The sequence below is a fragment of the Excalfactoria chinensis genome, chromosome Z (genome assembly GCF_039878825.1).
Source record: "Excalfactoria chinensis isolate bCotChi1 chromosome Z, bCotChi1.hap2, whole genome shotgun sequence".
Taxonomy (NCBI): Eukaryota; Metazoa; Chordata; class Aves; order Galliformes; family Phasianidae; genus Excalfactoria; species Excalfactoria chinensis.
Genome location: NC_092857.1, coordinates 598,466 through 621,624, shown reverse-complemented (window position 1 = coordinate 621,624; position 23,159 = coordinate 598,466). Strand labels below are relative to the sequence as shown.

The window sequence follows — 23,159 nt, the reverse complement described above, 5'->3', positions numbered from 1 at the left end:
AGGTTCACAGAGCTGTGCTGCATCAGCCTGGGGATGTGAGCCAAGAAGAGCCTTATGAATTCAGCAGGTCCTGCACCTGAAAAGCAATTTGTTTGAACATCAGGAAAGTTTCTTCCTGACGGTTGTTGAGTGCTTGGGTAGGTTGTGCATATGCAGAAATAGACATGATCCTAGGCAGCTGTAGCTGGCCCAGTTCTTGTTCAGATTCACCGTGATCTCCTGCAGTGCCTTCCGCCCCACCTGTGCTATGGTTTTGTTGGATTAGGGACAGGCTTAAGAGGCAGAAATACTTGGCATTTGATCCCTTTGTGTTGAGTTGAGATGAGTTTCAGAAGCCTCTAACATTTCTTGATGGACCTTCAGAAACAAGCGGGATGTTATTAACAGAGTGACCATTGCTGACCGTTTGTGTTTAGTGACAGAATTGCTTATTCACCATCTACACAAAGAAAGGTGTGAATATCTAAATGCCTGGGTTCTGACAGTTGAACACTTGTGCAACTCTGGATACAGTATTTCATTTTCTTCTCCCCACTGTGTTACTCCTCCTTTTTCCCAGTTCCAAGTATTAAATGGAAAATAAAATTATAGTCATCGGATTTGTTACAATACATGGGTAGTTCAAATGGAAGCCATGATGTAATAGAAAGGAGCCTCTGCTGTGGATATGTGAGTGACTTTAGGAGGGGTATTACAGTGCTTAACTTGTGACGTCTGGAAAAATATTAGGCATAAAAATTACCGTTCATGTGAAAATATGCTGTTCTTTTAGAAGGCTTCTCCTGATGTCACAGAGGGCAGCCCTCTCTGTGCTTACTGGTGACAAATCTGAGGAATAACATAATTTAAATTCTACTGAAAATGCAGAAGAAATGCGTTAGTATGTGGTAAACACTGATAGGGAAAGGAATGGTATATTCTTAACATTTCTGAATTGCTTTGTTTGAGCATAAGTTACATTGATTTAGAAGCAGATGTTCATTTGGCAGGCTTCAGTGGTTCATTTTGGAGCTGTTATAGACTGAGAGCGTACATGATAAAAGAAATAGTCATTTCATAGATTTATTTTTTATTTTTTATTTTTGACAGATTCTTTTAGCACCCCCATGTATCCTAAGATGCACTGGGGACAGAACTGGTACCAGCTGGGGGGCTGGGGAACTGGTTTTCTTGTCCCAGCACAAGGCAGAGGTGAAAGCCCCTCATCAGCTGCTGGGCTTCCTACCAGAAATCAGTTTGGTTTGGGTGCTTTTTTTGGTCTTAGGAACTTATCACAGAGCTGTCCCAGGGTAAAGGACTTAGCTCCTGATTCTGAAGAGGTTCAGTGATATCTAAAGGTGTGGGAAAGCTTGAGGCACCTGCAGGTAAAAGTGATGTTGCGGAAACAGTTTGCATACAAGTGGAGGAACATTTGTGGCTCATATTTTTGAAAATACTGGGGTCAGTTTTCAAGTATGAATTGCGGCAGAAGGAATTTATAGCTTTACATTCTGCTGTGGTTTGTATATGGAAAGTTCTCATGTAGGCGATATTCTCATTTGCTGCTTATTAGAATTACTTATGTGACTGATGAGGCAGAGAACCTCAAAAATCCTGTAAATTACATGGTTCTATCTTTAATTTATTGCAGCAACCATTATTATAAAGCTCTGTGATCCAACCTTCATCTTCACTGCTGTGGTCCTCGTAGGTCACTTCTCTGATTTTGTTGAGCAATGCACTTCTGTTAACTATTAAAATCTTTTCTGCATCTGCTTTGCCTCTTCTTAAGCAGACTTGCATATGAACACAGCATTTTGTTTTCTGCTTGCAATTTTATTCCCTGGGTTAGCTGTGAACACTTTACCAGTGTTCTACATGTGAAAGAAATGCTTGTTGGTGCTGGTAGGACTATGGTTTGGTGAAGGTGTTAAGCAAACCTTTGGTTCAGTATTTAAGCAATATGTTGTACTTCAGAAATCAGTTTAATAGCTTTGCTCAGGTAGGGATTTTTTCCATGATTATGGAATTTGCCTGAACACCACCTTTATTAGTGCTGCTGTTCCACCAAGTTAGTACATTATTTTCTACTCTTTTCATAACTCATGCGAGACCATCATAATAGTGATATTCTTTCAAGTCCATTTATTAAATAAATACAGATTACTTATTCCAACTGTTCTGCATCTGTGTATTCATTGTGACTCTGAGAGGGGTAGTTGGGAAGTGAAGCAAAGTAGTACCCTACAGAAGGCTTTCCATACACACAGAATGACACACAGTCATTCTTTCTGTGCGCATTTGGAGAAGGGCACCAGGACACTTGTGGAAGTGGTATGAAGCCTCAGCTACCTCTGTGATGACAGGACTTTTAAGGAGGAAGAACGCAGTTTGGTGTCTACAGCTCATTTTCCAGTTAGAATTTCCAGTTCCTATTTCTGCAAAAATTCTAGCGAGGAACAGATAAGTAGAACACAGAGCTTCATTTGCAGTGGTTCACTGCATGCTTTTTGACCATTTGTCAATAGGTGCTGTGTTTATTTGTTACTGCAGTTTGTCATCATTGATGTAAAAAAAAAATCCTATATTGATTGTTTCCAGACATTAAGTGACTTTTGGTTTTTACTGGCAATGTATTTGGTGCTCAGTGTCAGTAGAGAACTGTTGTTCTTTGTAGTCTGAATTCAGCGCTGGTTGAGATGAGTTTGTGGTACTTCCTGAAAATGAAGGTTTTAATGAAGGCTTTGCGATGCCATAATAAAAAACTGGAAGGCAAGAGGTAGCTTTTCTTTTTGCTCTCCCTCCCCCAGGGGTTGGTATTCGAAGTTCTAAGAACTCCTTCTCTCTGTTATGTGAAAGTTTTGAAATGTGTGTATTTGTAAGCCTTTGCAGATGATTTTGTGTTGATGTTTGCAGTGCTTTCTCACTTCGGTCTGCATGGAAGGTACGAGGTATATTAGATTACTTATGTGGTAATACTTGTGACTGCTATAACATCCTTGTGAAAATTCAGAATTTTAAGTACTTATTTATAATGCTGTCTGTTATTATTATTATTAATTTTGAAATAGAAATACTTAGTAAAGCATCGAGCTTAGTGCAAAAGTTAATGAAACAATTGTATAACCTGGTAGGGGAGCGCCTTTGTTATCTCAGCATGCAGTTGTTTGCATTGCTGAGACAAGCAGAGAGATGACTTACGGAAATATTCTGATGCATTCCCTGATCTGTGAGCAATAGGAAATTATTTCCCATGAAAAGCATGGGAAGAGATTATGTGTTACTTGTCTGCATTTTTATTCCTAGGTTTTTCAGTTCTAAAATTATTGATGGGTTGTCTTATTATCAACTGAAAAGTTGTTTTGTAAGGTAAACTAAAGGTCAAATATCACTTCCTGATATATTAAAATACAAACAAAATTTAAACAAAACAATAAAACAAAGCAAAAACCATATCCTAAACACCAGCAGAGCAAAAAAACACCTAGGTGGAAGCAAGTGCCAACAAGTTGCATTAGGAGTTCTGCAGTGCAGTGCAGCTTCTGGCCATGAAGGGTGGCTGTGCAGTGGGTGCTATGGGACTGACCTTGGTAGTTCTGTATTTCCAGCCCACAGCTGTTGAGCCCCAGTAGTTGGCTTAAGCAAACTTGGTGCAGGATATTGTACCTTCATTATATTTTAAATACTTAATATTAACAGAAGTGTAGGTTTCAGCTCACCTTTCCCAGCGTGTCATCTCTTTAATTCATTACGAAATGTGGTAGAAGTTAACTTTGTATTTCTGTGATTGCATCTTTGTAATTCATCTGGACAATATTCATTTTAGAATCTCATTCAATTCTTTTTATCATTTTCCTGTAAATCGAGTATTTTTAGGCCAGTGTTTTTGCAATTCCTCAGCTGACAGGTATGCTGCCTTTATTAAGGTCGCTGCAACCTTTATGCCTTCTGAAAAATATTTTACAGTTCTGTGTTCTGACCATCCAGACAGGGAACAATTGATCCAGCATTGCGTAACAGCACTGCATTCACAGCCATGTGAATGTGTTACAAACACTCATCCCAGGGTACTGTGTCAGAATGGAGAGCGTGCTTGATTGTTGGCCTGTGTTCATTTATTAAGTAATGCGGCTCAGTTTTTAATAACAGTGATCCCATCGGGTACAAGAAAAGACTGGGCATAAAATGACAATTTGTAGTGACTGCTATTGCTGTTTTCATCATTTGAATTTACTGAAAAACCATCCTTCATCCCAAACTTCTCAGAAGTCTGAGGCTTGGTGCATCCAGCTTGCCTGGTGGCTTCTGTTCCAAAGCTTAGGCCTGTTTTTACTTGTCACTGCGGTCTCGAACACCAAGCTGTGTTATTCAGCTGTTTGCTGCTTCCCTTCTCCCCTTTTCTGTATGTATTACTGTGCTCCATTCCTGCAACAGGGACCGTTTGCATTAGAAATGGAGGCAGCATTTATCCAAATTACTCTAAAACTATGTGCTTGAAGAGATTTCAGGGTAATATTTATACTGATGAGAGATAGCAGTCATTTGTTTTGGGCTCCTTGTAGCATGGCAGAAAAACGCTTTTGAAATGGAAGGTAAGTAAGTGCCATCTGCGTCAAAAAGAAATATGGGGGTTGCCATTGGGAACGTGCACATTTGAGGGACTTTTGCTTATTTTTCCCTTTGTAATCATTCAGAATTGCTTTCTCCATATTCTAAACTGCTGTTAAAAGATTTGTATGTCTGCGAGCAAACATCAGTATTATAAGATCATGCCAGTGGGATGAATGCATATATATCAACATAAAGACAGGAGAGTGTGTGTTTAAGGTATTTCTTTATTGAATTCTTTTGCCTTATTTACACTCCTCTAAGTGGGAAATTCTGCTGTGATCTGAACTGTGTGGAATTCTGAACAGAAACCTCTGCTCGGGAACACCAGGAAAGTTTCCCTCATTCATTTAGCACACTGATTTCCCCCATTCATTTCTCAGCAACTTCCTGCAGCTCAAAGTTTTTCTGCGGGGTAGTTGAGCAACTGCTGCAGCACTGTATGAATCCTGAGTAAGAGACAAAGGAAGTGTTGGTGGTATCTGACATAAGTGTTCTGCTTGCTGGCTATCTGCTTTGTTTTTCAGTTGATTCTTAACAAGTTCTGTAAAGTGGAAGAATTCTTATGTTGGAACATTGAAGTGTTTGGTAAACTCTGTGTATTGCTAATAAAAACAGGCTTGGTTTGGTGTTCACATCTCCTACTGATCTCAGAACTGTTTTTTATTGGCCTTGCTGTTTCTCAGGTCCATGGGTTCTGTGCTGCATCTTCCCCCAGCTCACATTTACCCTTCCTGCTCCCTACCCAGGGGCTGGACTGTGGCTCTGGGCATCTGTGGGGACGGCTGCCACAAAACCACCAGCAATCAGTGGTGTGGGTCCAGAAAATCATCAGTGTCTGTGCAGAAAAAAAAATAAAAGCACAGTTTTTATTTCATAACAGGGGGTAACAGACAATAAATCCATTCCTTCCCTTTCAGTCTCAGATTTTCATAGAATCACACTGAACCATAGATCCTTTCCAACCTTGTGATTCTACAAGATCATCTAGTACAACCAACCTCCCATTGTCATTGCTGCCACAAGTCACTAAACCATCTCTTGTAGCTCCTTATCCAGATGCCTCTTGAACACTGCCAGGGACAGCAACTCCACCACTTCTCTGGGCAGCCGTTCCAGTGCCTGACCACTCTCTGAGAGAATTCCTTCCTTATGTCTAATCTAAAGCTCCTCTGGTACAACTTGTGGCCATTTCTTCAGGTCTTGATTGTTGCCTGGGAGAAGAGGCCAAACCCCTCCTCATCACAGCCTCCCTTCAGGAAGTTGTAGAGTGTAATGAGGTCTCCCCCGAGCTTCCTCTTCTCCAGGCTAAACAATCCCAGCTCCCTGAGCTGCTCCTCATAAGAATTGTGCTCCAGACCCCTCACAAGTTTTGTTACTCTTCTCTGGACACGTTCCAGGGCCTCGATTCCTTTCTTGTAGTGAGGGGCCCAAGACTGAACACAGTACTCAGGATGTGGCCTCATCAGAGCTGAGTACAGGAGGAGGATGATTACCTCCCTGCTCCTGCTGGCCACACTGTTTCTAATGCAGGCCAAGACTCCGTTGGCTTTCTTGGCCACCTGGGCACACCGTCAGCTTATGTTCAGCAAAGCATTGACCAACGCCCCCAGGTCCCGTTTCACAGTCATCCAGCCACTCAACCCCAAGCCTATAGTGCTGCATGGGGTTGTTGAGGCCAAAGTACAGGACCCAGCACGTGGCCTTGTTGAATCTCATACCATTAACCTCAGCTCATTAATCCAGTTTATCTGGATTTCTCTGAAGGGGCTCCCTACACTTGGGCAGATCAATACCGCCTCCCAGCTTGGTGTCATCTGCAAACTTACCAAAGGTTATCAGTTCTTCTTTATGACTTCAGGGCTGGCAGTGGTGGAGGAGTGAGAAGTGTTTTGCCCTTGCTTTACTTCCTTTTTCCAGCTTTCGTTAGTTCTAAATGTTGGTAATTCTAGGAGTGACTCTTGTCCCACAACTGTGTCACCTGTTGCATGTTCCAGTTCCTTTTCCTCCATTTCCTTCCCCCCCATAAGAAGATACTCTCACAGATTTCCCTCCATGGAAGGCTATAGAAGTACACCTTCAGCCACCAGTGTTGCAGATGAGGGCATATGCAGCAGAGACTGAAAGGTTTAGAACTGTGTAAATATGCTGTTTGGTGCATCTGTGAGGATGAAAATCTTCCTCAGTGAGAGATGATTGCATGCTGCATTTTAATTGAGAAGTGGCATATTGTAGTGACTGTTACTTTTGGACAAAATACTCATAAGGTCACTTCAGATTCATCTTTTACTGTCTTGTGAGATGGGAGGGTGTCAGCTGAAGAGCTGGCATGTCCACTGAGACCTAATATGTATTGCTGAAATTGACAGGTGCGAAAGCAGGATGGCTGGGAACAGCCTTGTGTTGCCCATTGTCCTGTGGGGCCAGAGGGCTCCCACCCACTGCATATCAACACTGCTGCTCATGGATGATGCCTCGATGATCATCACTGGCTGCCACGATGGCCAGATATGTCTCTGGGACATTGCTCCAGATTTAGAGGTAAGATGCTGTATGTGAGACTTGAGCTCAGATTGCATTTAAGGTGTTTTTCCTTGTCGCCAAAGTGATTTTATTTTTCAGTATTGCTGCATCCTCTCTGGTCGTTCTGTACTCATCTGTCCTTTATTCATCACTTCACGTGATAAGACTTTGGCATCACATTATTTACTTCCGGTAGCAAATATTTCACAATAGAAAGAGAAGTGTTTGGTCTTGAATTCTGTTACTGCTCCTTCAGTAATTTATTTTAAATAAATATTTCCTCTTTTTCTGAAGCTCTTCTAAGCTGTTTTCAAGTGGAGCAGCTTTGTAAAAACCAGAGATCAGAGGAGTGTATCTAGAGAGTTATCTAGAGAGTCTTTTAGGGTTGTTATTTTATTAATCTGCTGATTTCCGTGAAAACTGTAAGTGGAAAAAAGTCTAGTAGCAAAGATAAAGATTGATTAATTATTATAAATATAGCTTTTATATTACACACTAGTGGCTGCCCTGGAGTTGAAATCTGCAAGTGTCTATTGTGAATTTAATCTTGTAATTTGCTTTGGGTCAAGGAGCCTTAATATCCTGGAACATAGTAGAGAAATAGTCCTTTTTTTGTAAAAGGTTGTGAAGCACGTGAAGCATGGTTCAAGAAGGAGTTGTACTGAATACCTGAAGTTCTCAATATCTGAGTTATCCCCATAAATTGTTTACTTAGTATGTTCAAAAAAATAATGAAAGAGGGGTCAGGGACTCGTAGAAAATGACTATTAGCCTCTAGAAAGGGCAAATAAAAGTCACTTTTTTTTTTCTTCTTTAAATCAATGAGTGCAATTTAGATAAATTTGTAAATAAATGTATGGGATTGTGAAGTGTACCCAACTGGGGGAAACTTGCTGCAATGTAAAATTTTTTTTGAGTTGGGTCAAATTCAGTCTATGATTTGAAATTCCTATTTACATGAGTTTTATGCGAAGAAAATTTTTACACAAATTTATATTACGTCATTGAGTGGAAATGCTTTTTTTTTTTTTTTTTTTCCCTTGTAACATAGCACATCCTGTGCAAACGTTTCAAGATTTATTAGCACAGCTGTGGTCATACAAATGTGTATGTATACATGTAACCACTTATGACATATAAAACAAATCTGGAATATGCATGTTCTAGTTAAATAACACTGTGCTATTCTTCTCTCACATTTTGTTTCCCTGACTCTAGATTAACCCCAGAGCTCTGCTGTTTGGTCACACAGCCTCAATCACTTGTTTATCAAAAGCCTCTGCATCCAGTGAGAAGCAGTACATAGTGAGTGCGTCAGAGAGTGGGTGAGTTCTCTGAGCATTTATTAATATGCAGATCTGTTAAATAATGGAAGTTGCGAGTAGAGGAGAGATCAGGTTGCTTGCACCTATGTCTTCTCATTAAAATGTCCTCATCCACTTTTTACTTAGTCTGCTGTCTATAGATATTCCAAATGATGGGACTTCTCCACTGCAGGTGTACTGAATTTGGTCATAATTTGGGATTCATGGCATGATCTAAGGGATGGGGATGAGAGCCTGAGCATAACGGTGGCTTTGGAGATAAGGGGAGCCCTGCTGAGACAGCTCTCTGCTTTCCCTCCAAGCTGTTCAAAGCCAGATAGCTACTTATTAGAGCTGGCCCCAAGCTTTGGGAGCTGAACCCTGCAGGGAGAGGGTGCAGTCACTGTTTTCTTGTATTCACTGTCCTATACTGGCAGACTCTGGAATAGTACATCCTAGGTGTCAGCAAGAGGGCCATAGTTTGTTACTCTGACAGAGCAACTGTGGAAGGCCAGAGGTTTCTGGGATTTGAAGTAACTGCTTTTTTCAGCAGGAATATAGAGCAGCTTTCTGAGAAGAGAGATTCAGTCAAAATGAATAGCCTTGATTTGTTGGACTTGCACTGAGTAAGATGGGGCTATCTTTCAGCTTTGTTTCCTCCTTTCTGCCTGTACGAGTGCAGTTGGAGAAGTATAGGACAGTTACATATCCAAACAAGTGAAATAATTTCTTTTTATCTGAAAAAAGACCAGGGAATATGTTTAAACAATCTTAATCTGGATATTGTGAATACAGCATGTCAAAACTTAGAATTTCCAACTTGTAGTGATTTCAGTGCTAAGTCGTCTTTTTCTTTTGGGTTTAGAACAGGAACACGAATGTTTTCCTAGTGAAATGATATATCTGATATAAAGGGGAAAAGTCACTGGCAGGTTTTGTTCTGCTTAAATTTAGGCATAACATTTTGAAAGTCAAAATTTAGGGGTAAAATCCTGTACGTGGTTTTGTTTTTTTTTTAGTTCTCTAAAATCGGAGTTAATTCCTAGAGGTTATTGTAACGTTTTCTTATCAGGCAAGTCAGAAAAATACTTTCTGATACTCCTTTTTTGTTGGTCGTTCTTTGATTTCAAGAAGGTCTTATAAGTCTGGAGAGTTCCAGGTGATGCTTCCACTTGTCATCAGCTTGGAATCTCTGGAAAAGCTTCAGAGTTCACTTCTGAGTGATGAGGTTCTGGTTTTCTGTAGTACATTTTTCTTCCCCACAAATGTGAAAAAGGCAAGCTAATCTTTGGATACCCAGGGGGGTTCAGTACTTATACACAAAGACGTGAAATAGTTAGAAAAAAATTAGAAATTAGAAATATTAGAAATTCTCAGCTACATACTTGCATTTACTTAATACTGATTGTTTATGATGCATTGTGGCACTTTTTTCATTTCCTTTTGCCTTTGTAGGGAAGAAAGGGCTTGCACAGGTTTGGATAGCACTGGATGCTCAAGTAGATTTCGTGGTTTCTTTGTCTAAATGCAGTTCATACAGTCAATGATAAGCATTTAATTTATCCTGATGTAAATAATTCTTGAGTCCTCAGAAGACTGAAATACTTTGGATATAGTTGTAATCTGCCTTTTGTATTTTAGGGAGATGTGTCTGTGGGATGTGAATGATGGCAGATGCATAGAGTTTACGAAGCTAGCCTGCACGCACACTGGCATACAGGTCTGTATTTATGTATGATCTTTGTGGTTGCATTGAATAGCATGAATAACTATAGCCAAGTTATTAAAATGAGCCTGAAAACGTTCACTTTATCAGTAAGTGCCCTGCATTTGGAAATAGGAAATAACAACAGGGGAGAGCCTCTGCAATAAACTCTTTCATCACAACCCAGCAACAATTTCTGATTATGTAGCTACTAGAGTGTATTTATGTGATATTGATCTTGGTTAAAAATGAAATAGTCAATGTCTTACATGGAGTATAACTTCTGTATTACGATGATGTCCACTTAGTTCTACCAGTTTATGGTTGGGACTCAGCGTGAAGGGAGACTGTTATGCCATGGACATTACCCAGAAATTCTTGTTGTGGATGCTACCAGCCTCGAAGTTCTTTATTCTTTATTATCAAAGATATCTCCTGATTGGATCAGCTCCATGACTATCATTAAATCCAACAGAACACAAGGTAAGGTTTTTTGTTGCTCTTATTGTGGCTTTGCCTCCCTGCAGGGGAATACATTTTCTTCAGCTTTTCCAAGAGTCTGAGGAATCAAGAGGAATCCAGAATGTTACTTCTTGCTTCTTTCTGCCATGTGGGGGGTGAAAATGATCTTGGGCAGTAACAAGGCCTAACTTTCTGTTTAAGTAACAGATGTGTAGTTATTTCTGTCTCTGAAAATACAGCAGGAGACAACATGGTAATGTTGTGGGTATTCTTTCTATTACTGTTACATCAGTTGAAGCTTTTAGTTCTGGCTAAATTTAAATGCTTTTTTGTGAGCTGAATGTAAAATACAGCTAAATCCACTCAACAAGTTGCTCACCTGGTAAATTGATAAACTGATTCACGTTCTTTAGGAGTTCCAGTGGAAGACAGGAAAAATCGTAAATTTTTAATTTTTTTATTTTATTTTTTATTTTTATTTTTTAATAAAAGCATGTTCTGCTAGAGTGAAGGGTGGTAACAACTTGTTTTCACTGAGAGTTTTGAGAGTTTAGGAGAGAACTGTGATAGTCAGAGCCTGAAAACTGGCATGAGACTGAAGGAAGAGGTGCAAGCACTCTGTAAATGCGAAGGCTGTCATCTGCATAGCTACTGTGATGTGTGGCGTGCATCAAGATCATTTGACACATGAGAAATTATGATTCTGACAAGATATGTACATGCCACAAGTATTTCTTTTGATTAGTAGCTTTGCAAAAAGCACTGCTGTAACATTTTTAAAGTGGTTATTGCAGAAAATACATTTAAAATCCTGGTGTGGGAAAGCTAAGTCACTGTCCCACAACATCAAAGTTACTGGAACAAATGGAAGTGAATTCTGTTTTTAAGTGTTGTCTGGACTAATATTGTTTCTTGTTTTGTAATCATTTCTATGTTTTGTAATCAAGAGCTTTCCCCCTGGCTTGATGGAATTTTATTCTACACTAGACTTGCCTGGTAGAAACAGGAATTTCTAGAAGGTTTGGCACAGGATGTGAATTTGGAGTGTGTGGTTTTCTGCTCTTCTCCTCATTCCCCTCTATGGATTTTGGGCCCTAGATACTCATTAGGAGCACTTGCTTTCTGCAGTTGTAAGACTTGCACAGATTCAGTGGTTTCACATTTGTGTGCATGTGCTTCTGGCATGCCATTTTGCAAAATAAACACTTGATTTTGAAGCAAGTATTACAAGATGGTTTTGATAAACTTCAGTGTTGAAGTATTGTCAGAGATGTTTGTACTCAGATACACATGACACGTAACAATATGAAGGCATTCTTGTACACACCAGCTTGTTATTATTTTTTTATTATTTTATTTTATTTTTTTTTTATTTTTTCCCCAGAGGATACTGTTGTAGCAGTTTCAGTGACTGGCATCCTGAAAGTATGGATAATAACATCTGAAGTCAATCGCATGCAGGTAAGCAAAGGCCTTTTGTATTACTGGTGTGCCCCAGAAGTCTTAAAGGATGTAGTACTGTCAGCTATTGATAACCAGATTCTTTTTTTTCCTGGAGCACTGTTCTGATGAAGATGTAAGATCTAAATAAGAAGTGAGATATGAAGGTGCCTGAAAGGCTTACTAACCAGAGAGCATAATACTTTTCAGTGCTCACTATTAATTATGTACAGATCAGTCATACTGGTAATTCCTGCTTTCCCATGTACTAATCAGTAAAACTCATCAAGGAGATTTAACAGATTTTTCGTGAGAATGATCTAGATAGAGAAACATCTTAAATTAAAGACACAGAATATTACACTTGTTTAGCAACTGTGAAGAAGAATAACATGATGCATAAATAAAGTAGTTCAGTTTTTATATTTCAGGAAAAGCAACCAAGTCTGAATTAGCTTGGAAGATCAGTGTAATGGAATTCCTTGCTTATAATCCTGTCAGAGGATGACAAAGACTTTATTAGTATTTTTTGTTTTGAAATTTTGAGATTGATGAAACCATTTGCTCTTGAGCCATTTCTGAAAACATCTATCATGCAGCTGATCACAGTTTAGCTGGCATCACATTTAACGTTAAGAAAGTAAAGTGGTGAGTGGTGGAGAGTATATAAGTAAGAAACACAAAGACATAACTAACAGGAGTTTATCACAATGTAGGCCATTTGGGATAGTGGGAACCTTGAAAGAAAGAAAGAGCTGAGCTGAGTCTACTTTGTTTTATCTGGCTGCTCAGAAGCTAGGTAATTCGTTGAGGGCGATCACACTAAATAGCACATCTTAATCTGTCCAGCAAAAGATGAGGTGTTCGCTAGGCTTAAGTCACAAAGGAGAATGCTGCATGCTGTCACAGATATGAAGAATAATAGAAAGCCTGTTTTCTCCTTAGAAGTCTGCCATCTGGCATCTTATGAAACTGCCTAGTCCCTTTTCCATCACGTTTTCTGTCATGTTCTAAGTTCACTTTTAGCAAAGAAAAAAAAAATCAGCTGGGTGTCATCTTGTTATCTGATTGCCATATGCATGCTTTCCTGTGAAGAGGCTGTCAGTTTCAGGGGCTGGTTACTGTCACACTGTCTGACCATTTCAGTGGTTTGTCTGTAGGACAGCATGTTTTTTCCTCATTTTTTAAGATGGAGAAATATAATTCCAGGAAGATAGTGTCTTGCCAGAGAGATCTGGAACAGAGTAAGGAATTGTAATCTGGGACTTTAGCCTTAACTGCCTGGCTGTCCTAATTATCTCTGCTTCTGGTCTTGTTTTTGTTGTTGTTGTTTTGTTAATGGAAGCCTGAACGCTTCTGTTTGATTCAGTGAATCTTTCATAACCAGACTGGTAAGAGTGCTCAAATGTACCAGACTGCAAGTTTCTCTGGCTGCAGCAGCATAGACCCAAGAAAACAGGAGGACATGGCCAGACTTTGCAGGTTGGGAGTTGCACTAGTGTCCCACCTTCCTGCAAGATGTCCTGTTTCTCATCACTTCCTTATTTCTGCTCTTCTGTGTATGTGCTGCTTACATCTGAGTCAGCACGCAGGCTTGACTTCTTAATCCCAGAGCTGACATTTGGGGTAGATTGTAGCAGCAGGAGTATCAAGATGAAAGTTCTTGTTTCAGTTAGGATTCACAGAAACATTGACCAGCTTACTTTGAGCAACATTGAAACTATGGGTAAATGCCTTTTTGAAGTTATTAGGACAGTAAGTAATGCTGCTATGTTTACTTGCATTTTATTTAAAATTATGTGTGTGAAGTTAATGTGTTTTTTTTTTTTTTCTTTTTCTTTTAGGATACAACACCAGTATTTGAAGAGGAATCAAAACCTATTTATTGTCAAAACTGTCAAAGCATTTCTTTCTGTGCATTTACTCAGCAGTCGTTGTTGGTAGTGTGCTCTAAATACTGGAGGGTAAGGAAGACAGCTGAACAAAAGCTATCTTATTCTCACTATAGTAGCTGATGTAATTAAATTGGCAGTAAGACATTCAGAGCAAATTGTTCTCAGTCCTCTCTTAGTATGTCTCTATTGAAACCAAAATTCATTCCTGGATGTACATTTTAATCTGTGGTTAGTTGATGATAGACTTTTCTGTTTCTTCTCAGGTTTTTGATGCTGGGGATTATTCCCTTTTATGCTCAGTCCCTAGTGAGAATGAACAGACCTGGACTGGTGGTGACTTCGTGTCAGCTGACAAAGTGATCGTGTGGACAGAAGATGGTCAAAGTTTCATATATAAATTACCAGCCAGGTAACTCAACAATGAAGCACTGCTTCTTTGTTTTGTTTGTTTTTGTTTTGTTGTTTCAGCCAAGCTTGCCCCACTGTTTTCTAGTATTTTGGTAAGTCTTTCACTTCTTAATAGTAGCTGTTGGAGAATATGTGATGGCAAGGAGTGCGCTTTGTGTTTAAACAAGTCAAAATATTGTTTAAATACTTCCTTAAGCAGTAATTATAGCAGTGGTCTGCAATGTATTGTATTAGCAGTTGAAAAATTTAACATTTAAGGGCTTGGATGTTGTTTTTGCTTAAGAATGTAGCATTTCATGTAGTTAGCTAATGACACAGCGATCAGTCTTGTCACAAGGAATTTTAATCCTTTCTTTTTGTTCTTAAACTCAGCTGTCTTCCAGCCAGTGACTTGTTTCGTAGAGATGTTGGGAAAGCAGTAGAAAACTTAATTCCTCCCTTATTGTACAGTGTATTGGACAGAGCAGATAAACAGGTAAAGTACATTTTTGTGTTTTCCTTTGTGGAAAACACTCCTTTAGAGTATTTAAATAAGTGCATGTATTGACAATTTCTTTTCTCTTTACAATGTAGACTTTTAGGATACTCTTTTCTTTTTTTTTTTAAACTAGAGAAAGTAGGCATTTGGGAGAAAAATGGATGCTATTTCCTTGCTGTTTTGTATCTGTTTTTGTTCTTATTAGTTCTCCAGTAAATGCAGAGATGAGTCTGTGGTCAAGTGACTTCAGTTCTCATATGCTAAGAGTTTGTCATTCATCAGTGCCTGGTGTTGTGATTCTGAATTGGAAAAGCTTAGATTTTCCCAGCGTGAATAAATGCCAGTTCTGGCTAAAATCCTTGTTGAACTGTGCTTTCTTTTTCATACTGCATTGTGAACTGCATCTGCTATGATCTAATACATTTCTAGGCTGTTACGTGATGTGCCTATCATGTGTTGTGCTATGAGTGTAAGTAACTGTCTGATTTACAAATACTGTTGCCAAACTATTGTAGGAATCCTTTTTTATCTTAACTATTTAAACTGTTGCCAAATTTGAGCATATATTTTAAACAAAAATATATATTTAGGATGTATTTTAAACAAAAACAGGCTTAGGATGTATATGTATTTTAAAAATTTTATTTCCCTTAGACCTGATTTGTTTTATAAGTAACCACAGTTTCCATCTGATTTATATTGCTGTGTTTGCCCTCCCCACTAGAAAAATGGTAAAGCATAGAGCAGTTGGTTTTTGTTCTGCCTTCTAAAATACATAGTGGATTCTGTGAGAGAAGTAAATATTCAGATTTGTGCATGGATTGCCTGTGTCTGAAGTTTCTCAAATTTATTTTCTTTTCACCAGTTACTGATATGCCCCCCAGTCACCCGATTCTTCTATGGACATAGGGAGTTTTTCTCTAATCTGCTGATCCAAGGAGACTCTTCAGGGAGGCTGTGCATTTGGAGCATACCTGATACTCTGGAACAAGAAGACAGTGCAAAAGGTAGGTGTAACTAAGTCTTTTTACTAAGTCAGTCTATGAGTATCTCTGGTTTTTTTTTGTGTGTGTGTTTTGTTGCTAGAGAAAGCACTGCTGGTTTTCCTACAAATGCATGAAGCTTTTCTGTTGTACTTTTAATTGCTAGCCTCTTGTTAGAGCTCTAGTAACATGAAGTTTTTAATATATGATCAAAATCTTACATTGGACATCTTTCAGTTATTGCTTTTTAATTGCTTTTTCCCCCCAAATTCCAGCCATGATGTCTGGAAGTCCCGTGTACTGTCTGCCTATGTAATAACTTCTTGTAGCTTAAATCATATGCTTTTCTCGTCTCTCACGTATTGCTTTCTTGTGTAGCTTCCCCCCGGTAGCCAGTGAATTGATTTCCAAAATGTATCTCTTACTTTGAAAAAGGTGTTGTAACACAGTAACAGTTGTAACTTTGAAATCTGTTAATAAAAGCATTCCTGTTTTGGTTCTTCAATTATTATTTTTTTTTTTTTTTTTCTTTCTGTTCTAACAGGACTGCAAACAACAACTTCAATATCCCTCCAGGAAGCTTTTGATAAACTTACTCCTCGCCCAGCTGGAATTATAGACCAACTAAGCTTAATTCCAAACATCAAGGAACCACTTAAGGTTACAGCCAGTGTGTACATTCCAGCCCATGGGCGGCTGGTTTGTGGTCGGGAAGATGGAAGCATTGTTATTGTGCCAGCAACCCAGACTGCTATAGTTCAGCTTTTGCAAGGAGAGCATATGCTTAGGAGAGGTATGCTAATCAGGTTTTGAAACGCACAACTGCGTTACAGTGTGTGCTTTTTTCACTTATTAGATCCACGGAGATATAACAAAGAGAGCAGTAAAGATTGGAATCGTATAGCTGTATTCTTTATAACTCTGGTATTACGCTGTGATGAGGAAGCTAAGTAATGAATTAACTGTGGGTAGTCTAAACATATTTTTGAAGGAGGGCTCCTTCACTGGAGGAGGTAACATGTTTCTTCTGGGTTTCTGAGGTGCTGTAGCACAGATGGGCAGTGCATTCAGCTGAGTGCTGAGGTGCCTGTGAAGATCTCCTTGGAAAAATGACACATTTAAATGAGAATTTCTCCTAGTGTCTGGTGCAGTTAGTGCATGTGATACATTGTCCTGCTGTTGTACTTTCTGATGCCAGACAATCTTGCTTTCATATTTTGATAGTCTTAAATTTTCTGAAAAAATAGATTGATTTTTTGTAAATGCTGGCAACTGGAAATGATGTGCTAATGTTTTTCAAGTATACGAAGTATACTTGTTTACAAGTACACAAATATATATATAACCTAATATATATATACATACATATTTTATATAAATGTATATATATAATGTATATTAATATATACACATATAATATATATGTTATATAAATATTTTATATAAATATACATATATAATATACATATATATTAATATATACATATATAATATACGTATGTATATATATTAGGTTTTCAGTTATGTAATTTCATTTATACAAATGATTATTTTAAAATGCAAGTTCTCTTAAGAGAACTCCTGCAAATAACTGTTGATGATTCTTACACTCATATAAAATGCAGAAGTGCTTGTATGTTTTCTATGTAGGATTTGCAGTTCTAGCTAGAAAGCATAATTACAGTGAGAAAGCTCAACTGTGTCATACATGTATTGCATAGAATACTTGACTCTGGTATTTACTTACTGACCTCCTTTTGTTAAATTTGCCAACTGAAACAGTTTTCAAAGCTCATTTTTCATTGGTTGAAAGGTTACAGTGACAATGGATTTTAACCTGTCTCTTTTGATCTCGGTAAACAGGACTCACTGTTCCTGCATTGTGTTCACCAAAGTTGTTTTCCTTCTAAATCTGAGTTTGTCATTTGTGCCTGTTCTGCTCAGGCTCTGCTGTGGCCAGTGCTAAATAAGATTTTGCATTTTTTTCTGGTACTGCTCTCTTTTGATTATATCTGTAGATAAATTAATGTTTGAGTGGGAAAAGCTTGGTGTTCTTTTATTTTTCCAGACCTTTGTGGAGTGTGGTGGTTTTGTTTGTTTTGTATTTTTGTTTCTGATGGGATTATCTTAGGAGGGAAGCTCTTTTAAGACAGCTGAAAATTGTGAGATTGAGTAGCCATCAAGTCCATGTGAAGTTAAAACAAAAACCAATGTTATGAATATTTTAGAGCAAGGCAAGGCAAATTCTTTAAAAACATGGGGCAAAAACGTAGTATATTTACTTTTTTTTTAATCACAGGCTGTGATCTGATTTGTTTATTGTTCTATCATAATTAAAAATGTTTATTTTCCCTCTTTTCTTGTTTTCTCGCCCCCTGACCCTGACCTTACCCCATTTCTCAGGTTGGCCACCTCACCGGACTCTCAGAGGTCATCGAAACAAAATTACTTGCTTACTGTATCCTCATCAGGTTTCTTCTCGTTATGATCAAAGGTATTTGATCTCAGGTGGTGTGGATTTCTCAGTCATCATATGGGATATATTTTCTGGAGAGATGAAACATATCTTCTGTGTACATGGTGGAGAAATTACACAGCTTCTAGTTCCACCAGAAAACTGTAGTGTAAGTCTTAAATAATATGTTCTGATAACCTGTCATACACTTCCCATAAATGCTACAGCCTCTTAAATCCTTCTTAAGAATGTGAATGCAGTGTGAAATACCAAAGCTCTAGCTCTCAGCACAAGCTCTAAGCTCAACCCTTACAGGCATTTAAAAATAATGTAATTATTCTGTCAATTTTGGTTGTGCTCACATTGTGATTTAGCTATAGAAATAACTAAAAATACTAGAAAAAATGCATCGTTTAAATGCCATACAGCATTAAAAGTGTAATTTGAAGCATAAAAGGATGAAGTGAACTTATTTCTCTGATGAGACTTGAGGCAAGCCCCACTAGGTTGGCCCATAGATTTGGAATGAAATTTCATTTTTCATAACTTGGATGAGTAGGAGGAATTTAATGCACATGACTACACTGATTTACATAAAAATCATTGTTTCACTTTTTTTGTTTACAACCATTTATTTGCTTTTTGTTTCCTTATTTTTTCTTCCCTTCCTGTTCCCTTTCTCTCTTTGAGCATTCTTCCGCTTTGTTGTCCTCACTTCTATTCCTTTGTTTCTCTAGCACGTTTCCTGTACCTCTGCACTGCCTGTCTCTGCTGAGATGCTAATCTTCCTTGGATGTCCCTTTGAAAACATTTGTGACTTAACACATTAGTGTAAACTAAATATAGATGTAAAGTTTTGAATTTAAACTGAGATATTTACATATACTCCAAGTCTAGAAAGAGTTGGAAGAAGATATAAAGCTATTAAAGTTGTTTATGGGATAGTTCTTTCGGAGTGACTTCACCTGTTGGAGTATTCATAAAGTGTGTGCCTGGGATCTGAATGCTCTGTCTCATGGATCACAGTGCCTGGCCTTTCTTTTTTTTCATGTTTTGCTAAGGATCACGCATCAGTGTTAGGGAAAATATTCCAGCCTACAGAATAAAAAAACCCAATATTGTATAAATGTGATGAGGTTTGAGAGTAAGTATTCTGTATTTTACTTTGTCAGATGAATAGATTTTTTTTTTTCCAAATAAATGAACAACTTCACAATTGCTTCCTATTCAGATTTTAAACATTTGTAAAACATAGAAAATAATTAGCCTTTTGTGGAAAATTGAAATGTTTCTGATGGCAACATTCTAAGAGCAAACAAATACATAAGTGAGTGGCTGTACTGAACAGCTTTTGGTTTAGTGCAGAACATCTTTTCAAGGTGGCAATACTACCTAGCTCTGCAGAGGTGACAGGCTGCTCTGAGAGCCATTTGACTATCCAGGTGTGAGTTGTTTGCTTTTGGAGAGTTTGGTCCGGTGGGATTCTGTTCCTGGTGATGACAGCAAGTTCTGCTGTATATTTATTTCCTTGTATTCTTCTTATAAAATATGTTGTTAACCATTATGCTTGATCCGGTGGAGATGAGAGTATTAAAAGCAAACTGCCGCCATTAGGATTAATCTGTCTTTCTTTGTTTCTTTTAAAGGCAAGAGTCCAGCACTGTATCTGCTCCGTGGCCAGTGATCACTCTGTAGGTCTCCTTAGTCTGCGTGAGAAAAAATGCATCATGCTGGCATCCCGCCACCTCTTCCCTATTCAAGTGATCAAGTGGAGGCCTTCTGATGACTACCTGGTAGTGGGATGCTCTGATGGGTCCGTGTACGTCTGGCAAATGGACACTGGTATGGTTACAGTCAGATATTTAATACATTCTCTTAATGCTTAGTAATCTATGTAAGTTGCATCTGAGAGAGGTGTCAATTTTTTCATACTTTATCTCTCCCTCCCCATGTTCTCAAAGTTTGTGGATTAGATAAACCTTTGCTAAATATATATTTCAGTATTTAAAATGACTTGCTTGGTTTTGGAGAAGCGTAACTTTCTTTGGCCATCTTCTTTGTGCATACTTTCCCATCTGTCAGTTTGTCAGCATGTGTGCTTCCTCAGTTTGCTTGAAAGCTTGGTGTAGAAGTGCAACACCTTTAATATCATTAGTATCTTCCACTGTAAAGTGAACAATAGTGCTAAATCCTTTTTGTTTGTCTGGAGTTTGTTTTCCTTTGTTATTAAAGGGATGGACGTTCTCTTTAGGAGATAGTGAGAAGGAGCATTAACAGGATGGGCAACAAGGCATGAAATTGTAAGCTTGATTTTAAGCAGTGTCCTTCTTGAAAGGGAGAAAGCGAGGAAAACATATAAGGTAGTTACATACAGCTCATACAACAACTTAATTCACTTAAGGAAAAAAATCCCAAACCTACAATAATACCTGAATATTATTTTCAGCTTATTGTGAAATAATCCTTCCTCTATTTGAAGGGAGCATATAAACAGGAGGGTAGACAGTGATAGGAGAAGGAGAATGCTTTTAAACTGAGACAGGGAGGTTCAGGTTGGATATCAGGATGAGATTTTTCACCCAGAGGGTGGTGACGCACTGAACAGGTTGCCCAAGGAGGCTGTGGATGCCCCATCCCTGCAGGCATTCAAGGCCAGGCTGGATGCGGCTCTGGGCAGCTTGGTGTGGTGGCTGACAATCCTGCACACACAGCAGGGGGTTGAAACTAGATGGTCTTTATAGTCCTTTTCAACCCAGGCTATTCTGTGGTCATGATTCTATGAAAACAAGATGAGGATTTCAGGTGATCTTTAATATCTCTTCTAATCTAAGCCACTTTGTGGTTTTTTTCGCTTGTTTGTTTCTGAAGCAAAACAATGAACAAACCTGAACAAAAATGAATTCGAGATTCATCATAGGATATTTAAACCTGATAGTAGGAGGATGGGAGAGGGAAATCAAAGACCTGAGAACAAGATTCTGCTCCATGCTGAGTCCAGTTTCCAGTGTCTGTGTAGTATGGGATCATACTGTTGTGGTTTTTTTGTTTTCTCTTTTGTTAATATTATCTTTGCATACTTCAACTTCTTAGAAATTTGGGGGAAATCCCATTCCTTTCAGGAATACTACTCTGAAAACTCTGTGTGTTGCATCCTGTTGTGTTGTGATTTTTGGGGTGTTCTTCATTGTTTTTGCTCAACCTGCTGTTTTTCACAATGCTTGAAGGTGCTCTGGACAGATGTGTGATGGGAATAACAGCAGTTGAAATCCTGAATGCCTGTGATGAGGCACTGCCTGCAGCTGTGGACTCCCTAAGCCACCCTGCTGTCAACCTGAAGCAGGCCATGACACGCCGCAGCCTGGCTGCCCTGAAGAACGTGGCACACCAGAAGCTGCAGACCCTGGCCACCAACCTGTTGGCTTCTGAGGCTTCTGACAAAGTAAGCTGTGTTCCAGCAGTGCAACATCTGAACCAGTCTTCATTGTTTTAACTGAACGAATCTTATCCAAGCCACTTTGACATTTTAATAGAAAGATCTAAAGTTGATCTGCCTGGCTTTGGTTGGGTCCTGCATTCATAGGATCATTAAGGTTTGAAAAGACCTTAAGTCAGTTTATCTGGCTTATCTTTATAACTTCAAAACTATTAGTAATTTCTTTTATAATTGTGGCTCATGAAATAAAGTATTTTGCTGTGTGTTACTGCCCTTTTGAGGTGGAAAATACCATTCTTTTTAAGTGTGCTTCTACGTAATTGTCATGTCATTATGTGTTTAATATGTTAATATCTCAGTGTCTGTTAAGAACAAGTAAGATTGAGTTCAGATGCTTCTGTAAATGTTGTCTTTGGTATGGCATATGAGAGGACAGTTTAGGTATTTAAAAAAATCAAGACAAGCAAAAGAATATTCTGACAACAAGTAAATAGCTTAGTGTTTTCAGAACCCTGTAATATCTGTGTTTTATTATTTCAGTCTTCTTTATGCCTGGGATTAAAATCTCCAGACAAGAGACTAATGTTAGATTTCACTTGTGACCACATTAAATCCTTTAGCAGGAATAGTTTTTTCCTGGTCAGTAGGAGAAAAGAATTATGTCTACAGATGCAAATGTAAGAAGCTAAAGGTTGATGGAGAGCTAATCACATTATGAAAAATGTATGCTGAAATAACTGCTGGGATTTCTCTTGCTGATCTTTGCTCACTAGGGATTTCTCTCAATACTCGTCTGTGCCAGAAGTTAAGAACTTTTCCAAGGGAAATCCACCAGGAATCACCTTTCTGACTACTGCTGCCAGGTGCAGCTAGATGAGAGAGAAGGGTTTTATTCCTTGAGTTTGTTTATTGGAGTAGCAAGATAAAGCATGGATAGGCATTGGTTTGTAGTAAGAAAAATGGTCATTATCCCTTGCATCTGCTAGGAAAGCTATAATTCTTGAGATATTTTATTTCACTGATAAAGACATCTAGGGATCATAATGGTGAGTTTGTTAAATTGGAATCATCACAATCCAAGTATTGTTTTCAATATTTGTGTTTTGCTTTTGTGTGAGAGCAAATTTCATTACATTGGAAGGAATATTCAGGAAACTGGAAAAATAGCCTCAGAGTTGTACACTAGAGAAGTACATAAGAAGCTCTGTTAGGTCCTGCTTTCAGCAGAGAATGGGATTAGAGGATCTCCACCCTTAGCATTGCTGTGACTCTTGTCACAGTGACTCTGAATCAATAAAGAAAAATATTCTGATTCCAAAATGCTGCAATTCATCATTTTTTCCCATCACAGTAGATTTTAAAGCTATTGAATTTGATTAGCCTGTTAATGCAGTGCCACTCGAAAATGTTACTGGAGTCCTAGGGAAAAAAAAAAAAGCTTCGTTTTTTCCTTTTGTTTTTCTTCTCTCTAAATGTGCTTGTGATG

At 38.4% G+C, this 23,159-nt stretch overlaps 1 protein-coding gene across 3 annotated transcripts in view; it reads left to right on the top strand.

Annotated features, from left to right (window-relative positions):
* WDR7 (WD repeat domain 7) overlaps positions 1–23,159 on the top strand; it is a 109,740-nt gene that overhangs the window by 2,900 nt on the left and 83,681 nt on the right. For all 3 annotated transcript variants that reach the window (XM_072358945.1, XM_072358943.1, XM_072358944.1), the window contains exons 2-14: positions 6,957–7,128; positions 8,329–8,435; positions 10,056–10,134; positions 10,428–10,602; positions 11,966–12,042; positions 13,866–13,985; positions 14,180–14,325; positions 14,697–14,799; positions 15,668–15,809; positions 16,330–16,578; positions 18,189–18,409; positions 19,887–20,082; positions 21,465–21,679. In XM_072358945.1, coding sequence (XP_072215046.1) covers positions 6,970–7,128; positions 8,329–8,435; positions 10,056–10,134; positions 10,428–10,602; positions 11,966–12,042; positions 13,866–13,985; positions 14,180–14,325; positions 14,697–14,799; positions 15,668–15,809; positions 16,330–16,578; positions 18,189–18,409; positions 19,887–20,082; positions 21,465–21,679 — 1,989 coding nt within the window. In that variant the 5' untranslated portion in view covers positions 6,957–6,969. The remainder of the gene's footprint in view (positions 1–6,956; positions 7,129–8,328; positions 8,436–10,055; positions 10,135–10,427; positions 10,603–11,965; positions 12,043–13,865; positions 13,986–14,179; positions 14,326–14,696; positions 14,800–15,667; positions 15,810–16,329; positions 16,579–18,188; positions 18,410–19,886; positions 20,083–21,464; positions 21,680–23,159) is intronic.